At 42.7% G+C, this 18,143-nt stretch overlaps 1 protein-coding gene and 1 long non-coding RNA gene across 2 annotated transcripts in view; one reads left to right on the top strand and one right to left on the bottom strand.

Annotated features, from left to right (window-relative positions):
• Positions 1–3,847: 3,847 nt before the first annotated feature.
• Positions 3,848–17,867, bottom strand: SRI (sorcin). Its single transcript, XM_006729588.3, has 8 exons — positions 17,713–17,867; positions 16,708–16,791; positions 14,414–14,483; positions 9,702–9,745; positions 8,767–8,914; positions 8,434–8,547; positions 6,980–7,038; positions 3,848–5,359 (listed from the first exon to the last, which is right to left on the bottom strand). The coding sequence occupies exons 1-8, from the start codon at positions 17,761–17,763 to the stop codon at positions 5,333–5,335; spliced, it is 597 nt and encodes a 198-aa protein (XP_006729651.1). The 5' UTR covers positions 17,764–17,867; the 3' UTR covers positions 3,848–5,332.
• A 15-nt stretch (positions 17,868–17,882) lies between these two features.
• The window catches only part of LOC145716580 (uncharacterized), a 499,927-nt gene continuing 499,666 nt past the window's right edge, over positions 17,883–18,143 (top strand). Inside the window, exon 1 of the long non-coding RNA XR_014139371.1 lies at positions 17,883–18,032. This is a non-coding gene — a long non-coding RNA (uncharacterized LOC145716580). The remainder of the gene's footprint in view (positions 18,033–18,143) is intronic.

Here is an 18,143-nt window from a genome sequence, read left to right as displayed (position 1 = left end):
TGTTTTCTGAATGGATAAAACTACTCTGATTTTGGATGCAGACTTTACAAATCAGGGCATAATATTTCTGTCCACATTTTATTCATGGCTTTGTCAGAGCCCCCAAAATGGAGTGCCATCTGGTTCAGTTTATAAGTAGAAAAACAAAACATTCAGAAACAAGAACCTGCCTAGTATTTTTGTCCTTTATATCCAGGGCCTGACGAACAGTAAGCATCCTCTCTATGGAGTTCGAGAGATGCTTCCAGACCCTTCCCACTTCCCAAGTTGTTCCCCACCAGTAGCTTGTCAGCCCTTTTCTTCTGACTAGGAACTGTCACTGTCATGGAGGTAAGTCCCTTTTTTTCCCAGCTAAACTGGCACTGGGGAGAACCACAGGGGTGCAGAATAGCGGGGAGAGAGGCACCTTTAGTCTCCTCCCTTTGGCAACTGGGCGTGGATTATGCAACTTCAGAAGTCACAGAGAGATTGGTCCTCAGGTGTGTTTCAGGATGGGGAGGGGATAGGAAGCAAGCCTTGGGAGGTCATGGGGCATTTAGTCCTGGCATAGGAGCAGAATGGAGACGCGCATGAACTCAGAAGCCAGGCGTGCAGAAGGTGGTTACTGGGGGTGCGGTGGAGACGGGGGCTACTCGAGTGCCTGCAATAGACCCGTGAGCTTTGCAGTTTTCCTGAGTGGTTGGCTCTATAAATACTTAATGGGCCAGTCCAAGATGGGCCAGTCATTCTTGCCTGGTGCGTCCCTGCTGCGTTATTCATAAAACCTGTATTGTACTGAGAGGTGCTTCAAGCAAGGCTGGCAGAGTTTTGCTCCACGGCATCATTTCATGTTTTCAGGTATCTTTGAAATCAAAACCAGGGAAAATGTAGGGTGTTTTTGTTTTTTACAAAAAGGCATGCAATGAGACGAGCGGTCTTAAGGCACTTACAAAATCATCAGTAAAGTTTTCAAAGAGTTTATGAAGGACAGTTTCCTCTCCAGTTAAAAAGTTTCAGAGGTGGATTTTTGTGTTCTAATGTTTAAGTTCTAAAATAATGTGACTAGCCCCCAAATCTTTAAACACAGCGGTGCTAAGTTATACCAGATAACACATTATGGAAAGTGCTGATATGAATTAATAATTTATTCAGTAATAATACAAGAATTCTTGCTAAATTATACATGTATATCACTGCCTGATTAGAAACCCCACTTTTCTTTTCTAATCCAGCACAATATCCGACTGTGATTCTACAGCTGGTCTTTTTAATGGGCAAAAACGACCCAACACCTTTGTTTTATATGGAAAACTTTTTTTTTTTTTAACACTAACTTCAAAAGCACTTAACAAAAGGTTTATTCAGGGTAACTAAGCACGTATGTCCCTTTTTAACCTGCTGGAAGACACGTGCCCCTCCAATCTAGCATCCCCAAAAAGACAACTTCTTTTAGAAACTGGGCATTCTACCTAAACATAGCAGTTTATAGGTTAGCCAAGGTAGGTCTGCGTTAGTGTTGCCCACAACCGTCATCTCTAAGGGGTGATACCCATTTACAGAGTGGAAGCCACTTCGTGGGCAAGTGTCAACAGCAGCATGATTTCACTTTTGGTAACCAGGTGATCCTGTGTATATACTTAAGATTGGCTTCATTTTAATATATTCTCTCTGCTCCTCTGCACTTCAGGTTAAGCTATTTTAAAGGTAACTGGGTTTGGGCAATCACCAACTGAAATGTATATGGTAACTGCTTTCCTGAGCAGGCATGATGTGTTTTATGGCTGTTCAAGTTATCAAGTTGTTCTTATATTGTAGGTAAACAAAATCTTACTGTTTTTAAAGGTCGCTGTAACTTGTTCAAATTTCTGGCACCATTTTATTAGTAACTCACTTCTGAAGCTGAAAAGATACCAGTTTTCTATGTTACTGTCATTGTAACACCAATGAAGTGACTTTCAATAAAAGATTTTATGTTATTTTGATGCCGGGCTCCCTTCAATCCTGTTTTTCTCCCTGTCACCGTTTGTCTTTAGGAAGCCTGTCAGGTACTGTTAGGGGGTTGTTTCTTCTTTTTCTCGTCCACGCTGTCCGGGAAGGGCCCATCAGCATGATGAGAAACAAGAGACCCTTTAGCAAAGGCTGGCCGCTCACTCCGTTGGACAATTTCCTCAGCTGGGTGGCAGGCCGAGTCTCCTGCCTTGCCTCATAGGCACTTCCTCCCGGGCCCCCGATGGATCCGCTTCCTGTATCCTGACCGAGAGCCCCGGTGGCGGCTCAACCCATGTCACACTCTAAAGCATCGGGCCTTGGACGGACTCCGCCTAGCTTCATGAGTCTACTGCCTAAAAAACTGGTCCACCCAGCTGTCTGCCTCTCCCACAGCCGTTTCATCCTCTGGTCTTCACCTTGGCCCTTAGTTTTCTTGTCTTCAGCTCACAGCCTGCTGAGGACAAAATTAGTTACAGGTCGTCAAAGTACTGTTTGTTTTAACGTGAGAAAAAGAGAAGTCATTGACTAAGGATTTGTATATTTATTATGAGATTTAAAAAAATTTCTGATTACATATAGCTGCATTTCTTATAACATTTTAGGCATAGAATAATTCAGGTGAACACTGAAACAGTAAGACACTCAGCTAAGAAAAGCAAAGTCAGTTGGGATAGCAGAAGTTTTAGCTCATGTTGCCCCTCATGGACCAAAGGCAGCACCTGGAACATCATGCTGAAAAGGGAGTCCCCTTCCACTTTGGCTCAGCGGGAGTGCAGGCTGTGATGAATCCTATAGGACTGCTGGGGTGCAAATCTATGCCAGTTGTCCTCAAGGAAGCACCTGGCTTCCTGTAGCCACATCCCTACAGAGTGCTTGAAAAGGGTTACATATAGGTACTTTATCTCCTGCAACACAGGACTAAAAGCACACATCTCCAAAATTAAAATTAAAGCTTTGAGTTGGCATTTTTTGAGGAACTTAAATCTCCAAATAACTGAAGTAGTCCAGCTTGGGCTCACAGCTTGACCATGCTCCAGCTAGATGCTTTAAGAATAGACCAAGAAACAGTTTTAAGAATTGGGTGAGGCTGCACTGAAAGTATATAATGAATGAAACACAGAACCCAACATAAAATAGAAATGGGGCAACCCGAGATTCACTTGTAATGAAGACTTTGGCTGTAATTAAAGAAAGGGGACGGATATGTCAAATTTGTCAAGGGGAAGGAAACTTTCTAAGGGCAGGGACATACTGAAAACTAGGCTCCATGCTTTGAGAAAGAAACCGTGAAAGCAGAAGTGGAGGAGATAAGGAGCCTTGCTACGAGGTATCAGTAATTAAAATGGAATTATTGAATATTTCCAGGGACACAGTTTTGTTGATACTTCAGCATTTATCCAAAAGCAAATTCAGAACCAAGACTGATGCAGCAGCATTCCTTGGGACTTAACCAAAGCGGTGGGATATGTCAAATATGGTCCGTAACATTGGGCTAGCAAGGGCCTTCTTCCTTACCACATTAGTCACCCAGGGCATTACCATTTCCTTAAACTGTCACTTCCTCATGGGATTCTGGTGAGTCGGAAGCCAACAGCAGGTGCTGGGACTGAGGGTGAGTCCCCTCCCTCCTTGTCCTGAGTCCTCTCTGGCCCTTTGTGGGACAGCTCTCAGGCTCAAGCAAGTTTTGTGGCCTCACAAACAGTGTATCTGGAATGAAACCCAGAGTCACCACTAATAGAAAGCAGGCTGCCTCATGGTCTGATAATGCAGCCCAGGTGTGAATACTTGACACAGATACATACGCTAAGGTTGAATACTTATGAAATTAATATATTTTAGCAATATTTGAAAAAAAATAACCAAGTGAAATGAGGCAGAAGATGTTCAGAAATGTTTTATTTTTTCATTGGTTGACAACGAACTGATCATCTGAATGGTAACGCTCACACTGTGTCCTGAAGTAAGACACATAATCTGCTGGCAGGGAGAAAAGAGGCGAATTTCACGGTTTCATCTGTTACGCTCTTGCAAAAAAGAGCAAACCAGGCCAGTTTTAAATTTAACAAACAGAAACATTACTGGTGCTTATTATACCAACACGTTTTTTCATATTGAGAACTACCCCATGAAGTAAGCATTAACCTCTTTCTCGAAGATGGGGAAGCTGAGGCTCTGAGAATATCTGAGATCATTAAATCACATTATTCAGGAAGAGGCACAGCCAGGATGAGAATCCAGATCTTAAAAGCACATGGCTTAAAAATTGTAAGAAAAAAAAAGTCTTCCACTACAAGTGTAATAGGTTTATCAGAGGGTATTTGGAAGCGTAGGAGGAAGGAAGAAAAGCAATTCCTGACCCTGACTCCCACTGGTGGCGGCACCAACATCGTGGTCCTCTCAGTCCGGTCCTTTTGCTGTGTAGTCTCTTTTAATGTGAGTGTGAACACATGGCATATCGAAATGGGCAGATCAGTATGTTAAACATTATCATCTGATTTTAACAGGAAAGCGCACACAGCATAGAAAACTTGGAAGGTACTGAAAACCATAAAGGAAATTACAGTCACCTGGAATCTCATAAGCCAAAAATGACCATAGTTAATATTTTCCTATATTCCCTTAGGTTTTCTTTTTTTTAATCAGTTTTCTTTTTTACATCGCAAAGCTCGTAATTTGTAAGATTTTTAAGTAGAGCTAACAAAGGTCTAGGTGGATGATGACAAAGAAGAACTTGGTGACAGATCGTATTTGCCACACAACTGATTCAGTGGGTTTTTAGGAGAAAATCATCACTTATGCTCCCTGTACAATGATGTGGCCATCAAAAATGTGTAAGCCTGAAAATGCCGGTGCTGAGTTTCCGCTAAAGCGAACCCTGACGTGGATTACCGTGGGTTTTTGTTTCTGTCTGCATCCAAGTGAGTATAAATCATTTACATGATAAGAACACTGCATGCATAAAGCTTTTAATACCATATGAAAGCTCTTCTAGGAAGAGACAGGAGCTGTAGTCTGATGAAGAGAAGATTTTTACGAATCTTACAGTGAAAAATATACCATGTGACTTAAACATTTGCACACCGAAATTTACATAAAAGAGGCTTAGCCAGAAGATAAGCATCACTGACAAAGTCTCAAGGAAGTTCCAAATGGTGTTAAGAGACCTGACCTTCTATTTGTAAAATCCCAAAGAGTTTATTATCAATACCAAAAACTTCTATTGTACAGCAAGGAGTAAACCTTTATGACAGCTATTAAGGAAAAACGGCACCGCAAGTTTACACACATTACCGAAGGCAAAGGGTAAGAGCAAAGGAGAACTCCAGTCGGAATGTTGGTCCTGTTCATACAGCTTCCTCTTGATTTAAACACTCATGACACACTGAATGAACTGAAAGAGAGAAAGGTCCACGTTATCCGGCGAACATTGCAACAGATTGTAGCTTCTTTTTAGGCTGTTTACGTTTTGTTTCTCTAATCTGAATTTCGGATCGCGAGAGATCCCTTTCTAAAATTCAGAGTACATGATGGGCGGAAAGGTTCATTTTGTAGGGGAAGCCGTCTAATATAAAACCCAGTGCATTCCTCTTCTTACAGAAAGCAGATCTTACTTCAATGGATAAAGAATTATTTAAATTCTGAGTATCTCAGACTGGAGAAGTGGCCACGGTGAAAGGTTCCTACTCAGAACTAACAGTTCCATCACACGGGGGCCTCCAGACGACACAGATTTACCCCACCGCTCACAGAGCACCCTCAACAGTTTATTCCCTTAAAATCTGCTTTATTAAAATAAATCCTAAGCATGAAACTCTATGTATGCACAGAAACGGAATATATGACCTTTTTTCGGCAATTCAGAAACCCAGGTTTAGACGCCATTAGTATTCTGCTGTGAAATGTTTGCTTCACTCTAAGCCCCAATAGGCTCTGCTTTTCTAGCAATTTTCTTTGTCATTCTTCTGACCCCAGGGAGGCACTGTGTGCTAATGCCCACAGCACTCCTACAAAGCCAAGCTGATCATCCCTTTCAGGTAAAGGGGAACTGAGGATCAAGACATTTAAAATCTCTCATGGAACCCCGTGGGAGGCCAAAGCCCGGGCACTTTCCACTGCACAGGCCGCCTCTCCATCTTTGGAAACAGGGCCGGGACTGTCACCAGACACGCTAATGCACACGGATGAAAACACACCTTTAAGCAGAAGAAATAAACATATTTACACACATGCCTTTTTAAATTATCAGAACTGTGGCAGCTGCCAAACTGAAAATATGTTCACCCTTGCAGTTTGTAATAGAGAAACCTTTTAGAGCATTCAGTTATCACGGTGCTTTCCATTCTGAACGTTGTTTTTTAAAATCCATGGCTGAGCAAAGAACAGAAAAACAACTGAACCTCTCCCCAGTTTTCTTGTGTATATCCAACTAAGGCTATCCAAGATGGCACCTGGCTACATTCACATTGGTCATGTGGCCTCGTCCAATCTCATTTAGTGTGACGGTTTAATAAATACGCTGTTTTAAACTGTGACTGAAGTCTCTGCCTTACATCCTCAATGAAGAACATGGGTGTGTCAAGTACAGCTTTGAGCTTTTCAACGGACTTGTAAGTGACAGGGATATTTGTTCAACGAAGGCAAAAACAGACACAACATCTGCATGGGGTTTTCCAAGGACATTTCTGACTGACATCTCCCAAGAGCCCAGGGAAGAAGGCATTACTACTTCCTCTCCTCAGTCTTGGAGCAATGAAGAAACCTGCTTCCGTGACCCAGACAGGAAGTGGGACCAGCTGGGCTTTGAACCAAGTCTTTCAATGCAAATCAAACAGTGGTTTATGAATAAGACTAGTAATAAATGAAATTAATAAATTCTGAATGGTAACTCCTGATCATTTAATCCTTCATTACAGCATCTTTAAGATGCTCTTAATGGCTAACTTCAAAAGGGAATCCCCAATTGGTGTACATCTTATTCATCTTACTCAGTTCTGAATTTACAGAGACTTACATCATCATATGGGAAATTCACAACACCTTGCTGAGCAGTATCCCGTCTTCGAAAGCTATCTGTAAAACACCACAGTAAAATTTATGGTTATTTTTTAACACCTGAAATCACAACAGGTAATTATTTTGGCATTGGGTTCAAACCACAGTAACATCTGAGTTGTAAAACTTGTAAAACCAGCCAACATAAACAAAAGCCCACAGCAAAGAAGCCAACTATATGAATGTGAATAGATTTAATATACAACAAAGTAATACACCAACGCAGAAGTCAGCCAACTGTCTTTTTCAATGTGGAACTGGAAGAAAGCACCTTATCCCAAAGTCAGTAAAAGCCATGTGACTTCTGAGGCCATTACTAAGTTGAAATGAAGACACAGAATTTCAAACTTCTTTATCACACAGATAGTGTTTAATTAGGAAATGGATGGACAGAGTCCCTAATATGGCAAATGGGCTGTAATCAAATACTCCACCTGTCTGAGCTCTGTGCTACTGGAAAGGATTTACTTAAATAAAAACAACAAAAAATCTGCCCTCATTTTTGTTAGGATGCAAAAAAATTACAAACCCAGGTATTAAAAAGAGTAAAAGTTTGGGGCGCCTGGGTGGCTCAGTTGGTTAAGTGTCTGACTCTTGATCTCAGGGCCATGAGTTCAAGCCTCGCTCCACACATAGCATGGAGCCTACTTTAAAAAAGAAAGAGACAGAAAAAGACTAAAGAGAGGGATGGAACAAGAAAAATATACAAAAGAAAGAAAAAGAAAAGAGGGCATAGAAAATAGAGATTACTCATATACCCTCATCTAAGAAGTCCATACCTCTGAAACAAATGACCATTTTAAATTACTTTCCAACAGGAGGACTTAGGAGAGAGAGCTACAAATGAGTAATTTCGCTCTCTTCAAATAGTTTACATTCTAGGGAGAAATCACAGAACCGCTCATACTCTGGCCAAAAGTGCACAAATTAGGTGATCACGTTTTGGAACGTTTTTGTGAAATTTAGTTAAGATTATTTTATTATTATTTTTTTTTATTTTTTTAAAGATTTTATTTATTTATTTGACAGAGCGAGAGACAGCGAGAGAGGGAACACAAGCAGGGGGAGCGGGAGAGGGAGAAGCAGGCTTCCCGCCGAGCAGGGAGCCCGACGTGGGGCTCGATCCCAGGACCCCGGGATCATGACCTGAGCCGAAGGCAGACGCTTAACGATTGAGCCACCCAGGCGCCCCTAGTTAAGATTATTTTAAAAGCAACTTACCACTAATCTGAAAGGATTTCTGAAAAAACACAATTATTCTGCTAGATACGTTTAATAGCAGTGTTTAGAAAGCCCCTGAAGTTAGGGGAAGCAAGAGAAATCGCGGACAACAGAAGTTCAGAAACACTGAAAATGAAACGTCACACGAACTGTCTGTTCCTGGCCCTGTCGACATCACCTCGAAGAACACACCTGTCAGGGCTCGAAGTTTGACACAGCAGGCGATGTAGTCATCGAAGGTGATCTTGCCATTGGTGCTGTAGCGTTTTGCAATTGAATTCACAGCCTGGGGACTCAATCGAAAGCCTGAGGAAGGAAACAGTTAAAGGATAACAAAAGACCATTAAAAATAATCACAATTCTTTCAGCCTGGGAGTACTCATTTTAATTGTGACTATGCACTAGGCATTATATGTGTTTGGTTATGAATATACACGGCTTCTAGACAACAGAAACTGCCTTCATGTAACAGTTTCAGAAATGAAAAAGAACGTCGGCCAGGTGGCTGGAGTGGGCTGTACCCACCCATTGTGGTGAGGGCCTTCTGCAGCTCCTGAGGGTCCACCGTGCCGCTCCTGTCGCTGTCGAAACTGATGAAGTGCTGTCTCCAGCCATTCAGCACAGCCCAGAGTTCTTTAAATTCATTGAAACCCATTGTGCCTGACATATCTCTCTGAACTGTCATCAAGGATTAGAGCTTCTTTATTTTGCAACATTTTCTAACGAATAAATCAAAGATGAAGGATAAAGGAATTTAATGTTCTTTTGGCTAAAAACGTTAAAAATGTTGTATGTTCTTCTTAGTGTGATGTAATGAAAAGGGCCTATGGAGAAAAAGCTCTGGGGACGTATTTTCGCTGTGGGAAGAGAAGCGATGTGATGTGATTACAAGGAAGGCAGGTGGCCACGGGTGAGCGACCAGTGAAAAGCACTCGCTTCTGGAACTGGGCTGTACTTTCTGGGGGCCCCGGGCTATGCTGCTGGGTGCTGGGGGGTCTTCACCCTAACATTCCCTTTTGGTAGGCCCTTCCAGACCCAGGGTTTTCACTTTTGGAAAAGAGATGGGATGGAAGGCAGTGCAGGGTCAGCAACAGCTAAACCAAGTCTAACAACTGTGATGTGAAAAAGTCCATTGCTTGAAGGTCAGGTGTGAATCATGCAGAGCAAAGGACGACAAGGCAAAAAAACTTCCCTGCCACCCTGATTTCTATACTTGCCCTCCTTCGATGCTTCCATGAATTCTTGAATAACCAATGTTCGATTTACTAAGCTCCCTTCCTTTTTCACACCAAGTTACATCTTAAAAGCTAATGATTTCAGAAAACTTTTTTTGTGGTCATTTGTCACCTTGTGTTTACGGGGTATTAATTCTTAGATGAATTCTTTTAAGAAGAAATTTTTTTTTTTTTTTTTTTTTATCAGGAAAAAACCCTCCAGACAGCAATCAAGGTAAAGGATACATCCAGCATTGAAACCATAAGCCGACAAGTCTCCAGGTTAAAAGCTGTTAAGAAAAGTACATGCATATCAATACAAGTTTCAAAAATTCACATTACATTGCATATATTCAAATTAATTAGAAAAGTAACTATTTATACACTCCTACTTTTATATGCTATTCAATTTATGTGGAACTAAATTACATGGAGCTTTGAAGATTTTTTCCAGATAGAGAGGATTCCTTGTAGAACCCAATTTGATTTTAACAACTTTAATAGAAATCTTTTTAAAAAGTATTACATTGTACTGTTAATATTTTTAGGTAGATAATGGTTTTGAAGTTGGCGGGGGGGGATGTTAAGATATCTAGAGTTTGCTCCAAAAGAAAATGGACAGGATTACAGATGAACTAAGAATGGTAACACACTGCTAACTGGTGAAGCTGGGTGACAGGTGCATAGAAGTTCACCGCATCATTATCTCTGTTCTTGGATACACGTAACATTTTCTATAATATAATCTTTCTGAAGTTTTATATATCTTCTTGCCTTTGAAACTGTAATATACTGAATTCAATTCACCATGGTGAGTCGGAAGATAGGGCTACTTTGTTCCTACTCCTAACAGGCTATAAATAGCTGGTTTTGCTAATTCTATTACATTAGTTCATGTATCTTTCTTTCCCCTTTAATGTCACACACTGAATGGTAACCTCCTACCTCGAAGAGCCTATGACCTGTTTTCACATACAGTAAGTTTATATATGAAACCAGATAGATATGCTTGCCAGAACTGTGCTAAATAAGAGCACTCTGGAGGAAGATACGATGACCAGTTCAGGGGTGGCCACTGTTCAGAAGCCTTTTGAGTTTATGTACAGCTCAAGTGTATTCCAAGGGAATTTCTATAGCTCACTTAGAAAACCAAAGTAGAATATACTTATTGGTTAATGGGCCTACTGATGATCTACTTAAGCATTAGCAAATTCCAAATAAAGAATTCCTTGCATCTTGCATTGTGTTCATGGGAACTGATGACTGGGGAAATATTTAGATACAAAGAAGATATAAGGCTAGAAGGCAGAAGTGACCAGGGTCACGTGGGCAAAGCTGGCATAAATTCTGCAGGTGTGTGAAAAGGCACACAGAACGAACAATTTTATAGCTCTTACTAGCTTCATATTTATCTCCAACCAAACTGAATTTAAGACACATCTGAGCTCTTAGTACTGTAATGTCTCCAGACCGTACAAACTATAGGTTTTCCACTTTTAACAGATTCCTGTGTTTCGCATATCCTGGAACCTGAGATAAAAGGTGGGGAACTATTTCTATTTTGGCCCTTCAGACTCCATCTAATCCACAGATACAGTTCTCTGAAGTGACAGGAGCCAACACTTTTCCACACTTTTGAGAAAGAGTTGGTTGATTCTTCATTCTTTTAAGTTGTGTGGAGGTATGAAGTCTCTTTAATCCAGACCAATGGTTCTCAGCCCTGGATGCTTATCAGAATCACCCAGAAGCTTTAAAAGATCCTGATAACCGGGGCTGCACCTCGGAACAATTTTTTTTCCCCCCCGCTTTACTGAGCTATAATTGACAGATAACATTGCATAAGTTTAAGGTATACAATGTAATGATTTGATATACATATATACTGCAAAATGATAACCACAATTAGGTTGGTTAAAACATCCATCACCCCACACAGTTAACTTTTTCACGTGTGTGATGAGAACTTTTAAGATCGACTCTCGTAGCCATTTTCAAGTACACAACACAGTGTTACATATAGTTATCATCATCACAGAACAATTCAATCAAAATATCTGAGCCTGGAACCCAGGCGTGACTGTTTTTTTAAAGCTTCTCAAATGATTCCAGTGAGCAGCCAAGGATGCTTCCCAAAGTGTGATTCCTGGACCAGCCATGTTAATATCATCTAGGAGCTTTTAGAGCTGCATAATCTCAGCCCTTAACCAACAAAATCAGAATCTGCATTTTAATACGATCCCCAGGTGATTTATATTCACATACAAGCTAGTCAATTGGGACCACCATCATCTGGAAGCTTGTCAGAGATTCAGATTCTCAGGTCTTACCTCACACCTTCTGAATGAAAAATTCTAGGACAGGGCTCAGCAATCCAGTGATGCTGATGCCACTGAAGTTGAAGAACCAGTGCTCTGGAGGGCCTGACAGACACTAGGCACACCCACCTGTGTTTGACTTTAAATCAAGGGTTTTGAGGGGCCATGAAGCAAACACCTGCCCTGTGTCCCAGGGCTATGCACGGCACCACTCCAGTGGTGCCAGGAAGCCCAGGAATCTGGTCATCTTTTGTGAGAAGGATTTAAGAGAGGGAATGAGATGCACAGTGAACAAAAGTGAATGAACAGAAAATTCACTATTCCAGACAGTTTTGATGAACTAGAACACTGATGTCTAGTAAGTTTGGATAGGGAAAACTCTTGCTCAATTTTAGCTGAATTTTTTCCCCCAGAAATAGCTTTTATTAATGCTAATTCTATTTTAAATAATTTTAGAAGAATCTTTGCGCTGATTTTACTTTTACTCTCTCCCTTCTCCTGTTCATTCTACTAGAATGCTCATACATCTTTTCATTTTTTTTTTTTTTTTAAAGATTTTATTTATTTGACAGAGAGACAGCGAGAGAGGGAACACAAACAGGGGGAGTGGGAGAGGGAGAAGCAGGCTTCCCACAGAGCAGGGAGCCTAACACGGGGCTTGATCCCAGGACCCTGGGACCATGACCTGAGCCGAAGGCAGACGCTTAACCGACTGAGCCACCCAGGCACCCTGATACATCTTTTCTTCTAGTAGAAATCCACAGTGTAATGGACCCAGCAGGAAAACCCTACCTTCAGTTGTTTCTCTCAACCTTACCACAGAGTAACAACTACACTTAAGGGAAAAAAAGAAGCTGAATTACTTTCTTACAGACTAGAGCAACTTCTCCTATCAACTCCACCTCTGGGTATGACTGCTTCCTTTTAACCTGGAGAAGCTGCCTGTAGGTACTAGGTTGGAATATCCCTCTGCCCCTCACCTCACCTCCATCTGTGCTTTTTGGTTTGGAAGCTGGGTTTAAAAAACACCAATGGTTGTGTAACTTCTGTATTATAAAACTCACCGTGACTCCTCACAAGCAGGATGGTTTTGTGGTTCATTACAGCCTCCACAACCAGATGACAATAAGCAAATAAATTCAATCCTATGGTTCTGATGACTCAGGAAATGTCTTCCCTAGAACTCAGTGATCTAAGACCATCACTAACCATGATTTCCTCATATGAAATGTTTAAAAGGACTCAACCCATTTGTTAGTCAGATTTTAAAACCTGCCACACCTCTTCTATCGAAAGGGTACAAAATAATAGTTTATGTTGGGACACAGCTCATTTTCATAAACCCTGCTATTAAACCAGAATTCTTTGTTCACTAGCCCCAACTGCTTGAGGTTAACAATGAACAATTTAAATGTATTTCCTACAGCAGGAAAAAAAAAAAAATCCCCTATCTAGAAAGTGCTTCTTTTTTAAAGGACCAAATTAAATGAGAAATGCAAAGTTCCTCTTTCATATTAATTTCTCCAACTAGGAAATATTAATAGGATATTGAAGTCACATAAAAGAAAGGATGATTGAAATATAAATGCAAATAGTTTAAAAAGAGAGCCATCTAGTAAGTCAGCCATGTCAAACAGTTAAAAAATGCCACTATAAATCTTCAGGTGTGACTTCTGGTCTGAGCATTTTAATCCACGGTTTACCAACAGCTAAGGCTCTGAGGTGATGTTCTGTCTCAATTAACCACTGGCTAAGTTGGCAAGTCAAAACACTATTCTCTACCTTGCGTGTTTGTCATGGTCAAGATCTGATTTGAAAAGCAGCATGTGGTAGTGTGTGGGACGATGAGAAGTCCCGTCCAGATGCAGCACCTCTGCAACTCAGGGCAAAGAGCTCTTTCAAAAGGCAGGAAGGTGATGTAAGTGCAGCAGATCTAGGCTGTGAGGAACTGAGGAGGAAAGGAGAAGGAAGACTAGTGCAAAGAGTTTGGAAATTAGGAAGGGTACTTCCGACTTAGCCTGCACACGTTCTCTGAAGTGGAAAGAGAAATGAAGCAAGCCCTGGGGGGTGTCACAACAAGCATTCACGTTGCCAGCAGCATACTCAGAGAGCAGGAGTGCAAAGTGGCTCCCTGAGGACCAGGGGTGGGGACCAGCCACTGCGGGGAAGGGGGTCAGGACCAAACACTCAGAACTAGGCGTGCAGGGCAGGTTCCTCAGGGACCAGCTGCACAGGACCAGCCACCCAAAACCCTAAATGCCAGGAGGCTCAGGACAGAGTCAACTTTTGGCAAATAGCCGTAAATGTCAGCTCCTGTCATTGATGACACCTGACCTGGCGGATTTCATTTCAGCACCTTACCTCGTCCTCTGTGAGGGAGGCCACAGAGACTATCTCATGGCTTCCACGCGTTCCCAATCCAAGAGACCCACTCAACTGGCAGGCAGGTAGTGTGGTGTGACCTATTAACAACTGTTTTCAAGTTAACATCTTGTAATAGTAAACAACCGAAATTAGCTTTGGAAATTCTAATTTTTGCTAGATCAGAAAAGTGCAGTGTCCTTGAAGGTTATCATCCTAAGTAACAGTTAAAATATGAAACACAAGAGTACTTCTAGAGAAACTCTGGGACTGTCAACTCACGTTTGTATCCTCCAGCAATGCCTGACTGGGTCAGGCATCTCTGCAATTCATCAGCATCTATTTGCCCATCCTTTTGGGGGGGAAATAAAGGGAAGAGGAATCATAATAGTGCTTTGTACCTTCTAGTTTTTTGTTTGCTTTCAGTATATTATTTCAGCAATAATGACAAAGAAAATGAACATTTTCATGCATGAGACTTTTTTTTTATAAAAGGAATGCCTTCCAAAAACAGGTATTCCTTTCCCAGTTCTACTTTCAAAAATAATTTAATGAAAGAAAAACAAATCGTTAAGTCCTCTTCCACAAATGCATAATTAGGGCCATAAACAAAAAATACATTTCTCGATACCTAAGTAAAGTCGGCATTCAATTTCAGACTATTTTATTTATTTTTTATTATTATTATTTTTTTTAAAGATTTTTATTTATTTATTTGAGAGAGAGTCCATGAGAGGGGGGAGGGTCAGAGGGAGAAGCAGACCCCCTGCCGAGCAGGGAGCCCAATGCGGGACTCGATCCCGGGACTCTAGGATCATGACCTGAGCCGAAGGCAGACGCTTAACGACTGAGCCACCCAGGCGCCCTCAGACTCTATTTTAAATAATTATTACATAAGAATTCACAAAGTCGGAAAGCCGCTTACACCTATACTTTAGTATTACCAGTATCTTTCATCCTTTCCTCTAAATTCCTCGATTAGATTTGGCATTAAATTTTCAAGTACAAGGTTCCTCTTTTCAGTAAAACACTGAGGTGAATTCAGTTTCTTCAATGATACATATTTTTTAATGTACAAATAAAACTAGTTTCTGTCTTGAACTTACTCTTAGTCTGAGCTAGGGAACTGCCCGTTAAGCACTTAAAATTATTTATATAGTTGCTTAAAGTCTTATTCCTCTTTCTGGCTTTTGGTTGTTGGGGGGGTGGGAGGGAGGGCAGAACAGGGTACAGAGCTGACATTCGTAAATAATACGCTTGGAAACAAAGAGAGGCCTTCGTGATCACCTGTGGTGAATGGTTTTTCCAGAACCACAATTATATCTGGAAGATACAGGTTCCCAGGGCCTATTTATTGGCTGACCAAGTTCAGAACCAGATAGATGTTATTTTTAGGGATTTAAAAATAAAATACCCAAATCCTCAATTCTAAGTGAGGAGCAGGATCAATAATTTGAAAGACAATGGATATGCTGATGTAGGCCGGGACCGCTGCAAGCTAAGCAGGTGGGGTCACTTACAGGGCGGGAGGCAAGGCAATCTAAGAACTCAAGTCTTGAGCTTTGCCCTGTCTTGTGGTTTCAAAGATACAGATCATTCACAGATGAAGCAGATACTTAAAGGGAAGCTCTTTCAGTTTTAGACTCAATTTTCCACTCAATTTCTTGAACTACATTTCTTAGAATGCTATTCTGAAAGGTGGTCTTGGGTTTTTATCCCGTAATGGTGGACAGCATCTTCACATGAAGATTGTGTTATTTCTTGCTTTTGTTCAACACAAAGCTAACTCGAATTCATAAGGGCAAACATCGCTTCTGGAATGGGTCATACCAGCAGTGGGTTTACCATGTACACCAATGTACACCACCACCTGTCCTACAACTCAAGGTGGAGAACTGCAAGTTCTCCAGAGGGAGGGAACCTTCATTCTCTCTCGGTCAGCAGGCCACCACACCTTATAAGGACATGAAGAGCTGACCCAGAACAGCATCAGCATCAAAGAGAAACTAAACTGTCCACAAGATTAACTTCCTGATACTAAAGGAGCAGTAACTTTCTTATTATGAAGCTGGTAAGTTTTTAACATAAGTACCTATTTCCTAGGGGGTAACTGATTAACAATCAGATTCAACCCAAAGAAAGTGTCCATTAGAATCTGACTACATAATTACTGGTATGTGTCTTTAAGTAGTACAAACAAAGGTTTAGGTGTTCACCAGATCTGGAATTTCTTCTCTGGAAACCACCACGGACCCTGACAATTCATAGTTCTAAAAACATCTTTCTACTTTACAGATCTTCACAGTATATTTACAGACCCCCATTCTTATTTAACCAGACCCTAATTCAATCACAAATTTAGTTTTGAAGTGAACCTACATAAATACAGGTAACAGTCCTAATTTGTTCTGAATATTCAGAAATAAATGACTATACATTTCCTTCTCTCCTTTTTCATTTACAGAAACAAAGGCATTTTTTTCCAGAGGAAAAGTTCTTTTTTCCATCCCACTCTAACAGTAGCTAATACAAACGTAGACTCTGACAATTCTTTAATATTAAGGGGAAAAGCTAACCTGTCCAGCTACAGCAGCAAAGTAACCATAGAGCGGATCCTGAGTCTGTCCGGGAAAAGTAGGTCCTCCGGGGGCCCCTCCATACTGTAAAACAAACACAAAAGCAGCATTCCGCTGAATCCAGTTTTATTCTTTCACCACTGCATGCTTTTGTGCAAAGCCAGGCAACTGCCCGCCCTTCACACGGATGGTTCACCTCCCCACCACCGGGCACGCTTTAACTGCAATCATTCCTCCCCTTCTCTTCCATTCCCACCCCAGCAGAATTTAGAAAAAACTAGCAGCTTGAACCAAAATGAGTTGTCCTGAAAGTGACATCTACATAAGTGAAGCAACTTAAGCGCAGGGCTCGGAATTGTTTTCCTTTTACTTTCACAGCATTTATGGTATTTTTCAAAGCGTTCTGAGACAGGTGTAGCCCAGGCCGGGCTTAGGTGTCTCGGTTGGACTATGCGGCGGCGAGCACCTGGGCGGGGAGGCGCGCAGAAGGAACATTCCGTCTCGGAAACAGTTCCCACGACGACGCGTATCCCAGGCTCCTGGAGAGGTGGTCTTCCTCCCGGAGGGCTTCCCCCCCCCCCCCCGCGGTCTTTCCCGACTTTTTTTTTTTCCTCTCACTTGCTTTTAAAGAGGGGAGGTGGATCTCCGGACCATTTGAGATTAAAATGGCTGTTGCTCTCACGGGAAACCGGGAGGGGGAGGAAGCCAATCCCCAATTCGCACAATTTCACGCCGCACATCCCAGGCACAGGGTGGGCTTCTCGGGTCAAAACCCACCCGCGCTTTGGCCCCACGCAGCCACCCGCAGGGCGAAGGGACTGAGAGGAGGGAGCCCCAGGATGAGGCCGAAGGGCAGGGGCCAGGGGCGAGGCAGCGGGCAGGGAGAAGCCGGGGGCGGGAGCCGCCCGGGGAGCCGGCCCGGCGGAGCGGCCCAGTGTGGCCTCTCGGCATCCTCGGTGTCCCAGGGTCGCGCCCGGGCCGCGAGCCCGCGCGGGCTGCACTTACCCCGCCTGGGTAGTACCCGCCGCCGGCGCCAGGGTGCCCCGGGTACGCCATAGTGCAGACTGCGCCGTCGCCGCCACCGCCGCCCTCCCGCCGGGACCGCCCCGGAGCACACCACGCGGGCGGCGGGGGACGCGCGCCCGAGTCGCCCCCCGCACCGCGCTGCGCTCGGGCCCCGGCCTCCTGCGTGCGCTTGGCGTGCCTCTGCGCCTTCTGGGCTCAGGTCGTGCGCAAGCCCGGCTGCCGCAAGCGCCTGGGACCTGCGACGCAGTGCTCAGCGGTGACTTTCCTCCCCGCGACACGAATGGCACATTCCAACACCGGTACGGTGCCCCGGGGATTCTTTATTGCTTCCTACTCCGCTCTATTCTGATACTTTTAAACATTTTAAACAACTTTACTAGTCAGGGCCGCCCGGCTCTAAGTTGGCTGCG

Source organism: Leptonychotes weddellii, chromosome 12, assembly GCF_054177405.1.
Source record: "Leptonychotes weddellii isolate Sample4059 chromosome 12, ASM5417740v2, whole genome shotgun sequence".
NCBI lineage: Eukaryota > Metazoa > Chordata > Mammalia > Carnivora > Phocidae > Leptonychotes > Leptonychotes weddellii.
This window is presented reverse-complemented; position numbering and strand designations above follow the sequence as displayed.

What these genes read in the sequence shown, in the direction of transcription:
- SRI (XM_006729588.3), bottom strand. Translation starts at nt 17,763, where the DNA reads ATGGCGTACCCGGGGCACCCTGGCGCCGGCGGCGGGTACTACCCAGGC. An exon ending in CAAACTTCGAGCCCTGACAG is followed by an intron (nt 7,039 to 8,433) that starts GTGTGTTCTTCG and finishes GGTGTTTTACAG; the next exon opens with ATAGCTTTCGAAGACGGGAT. An exon ending in TGAATTTCCCATATGATGAT is followed by an intron (nt 5,360 to 6,979) that starts GTAAGTCTCTGT and finishes TCTCTCTTTCAG; the next exon opens with TTCATTCAGTGTGTCATGAG.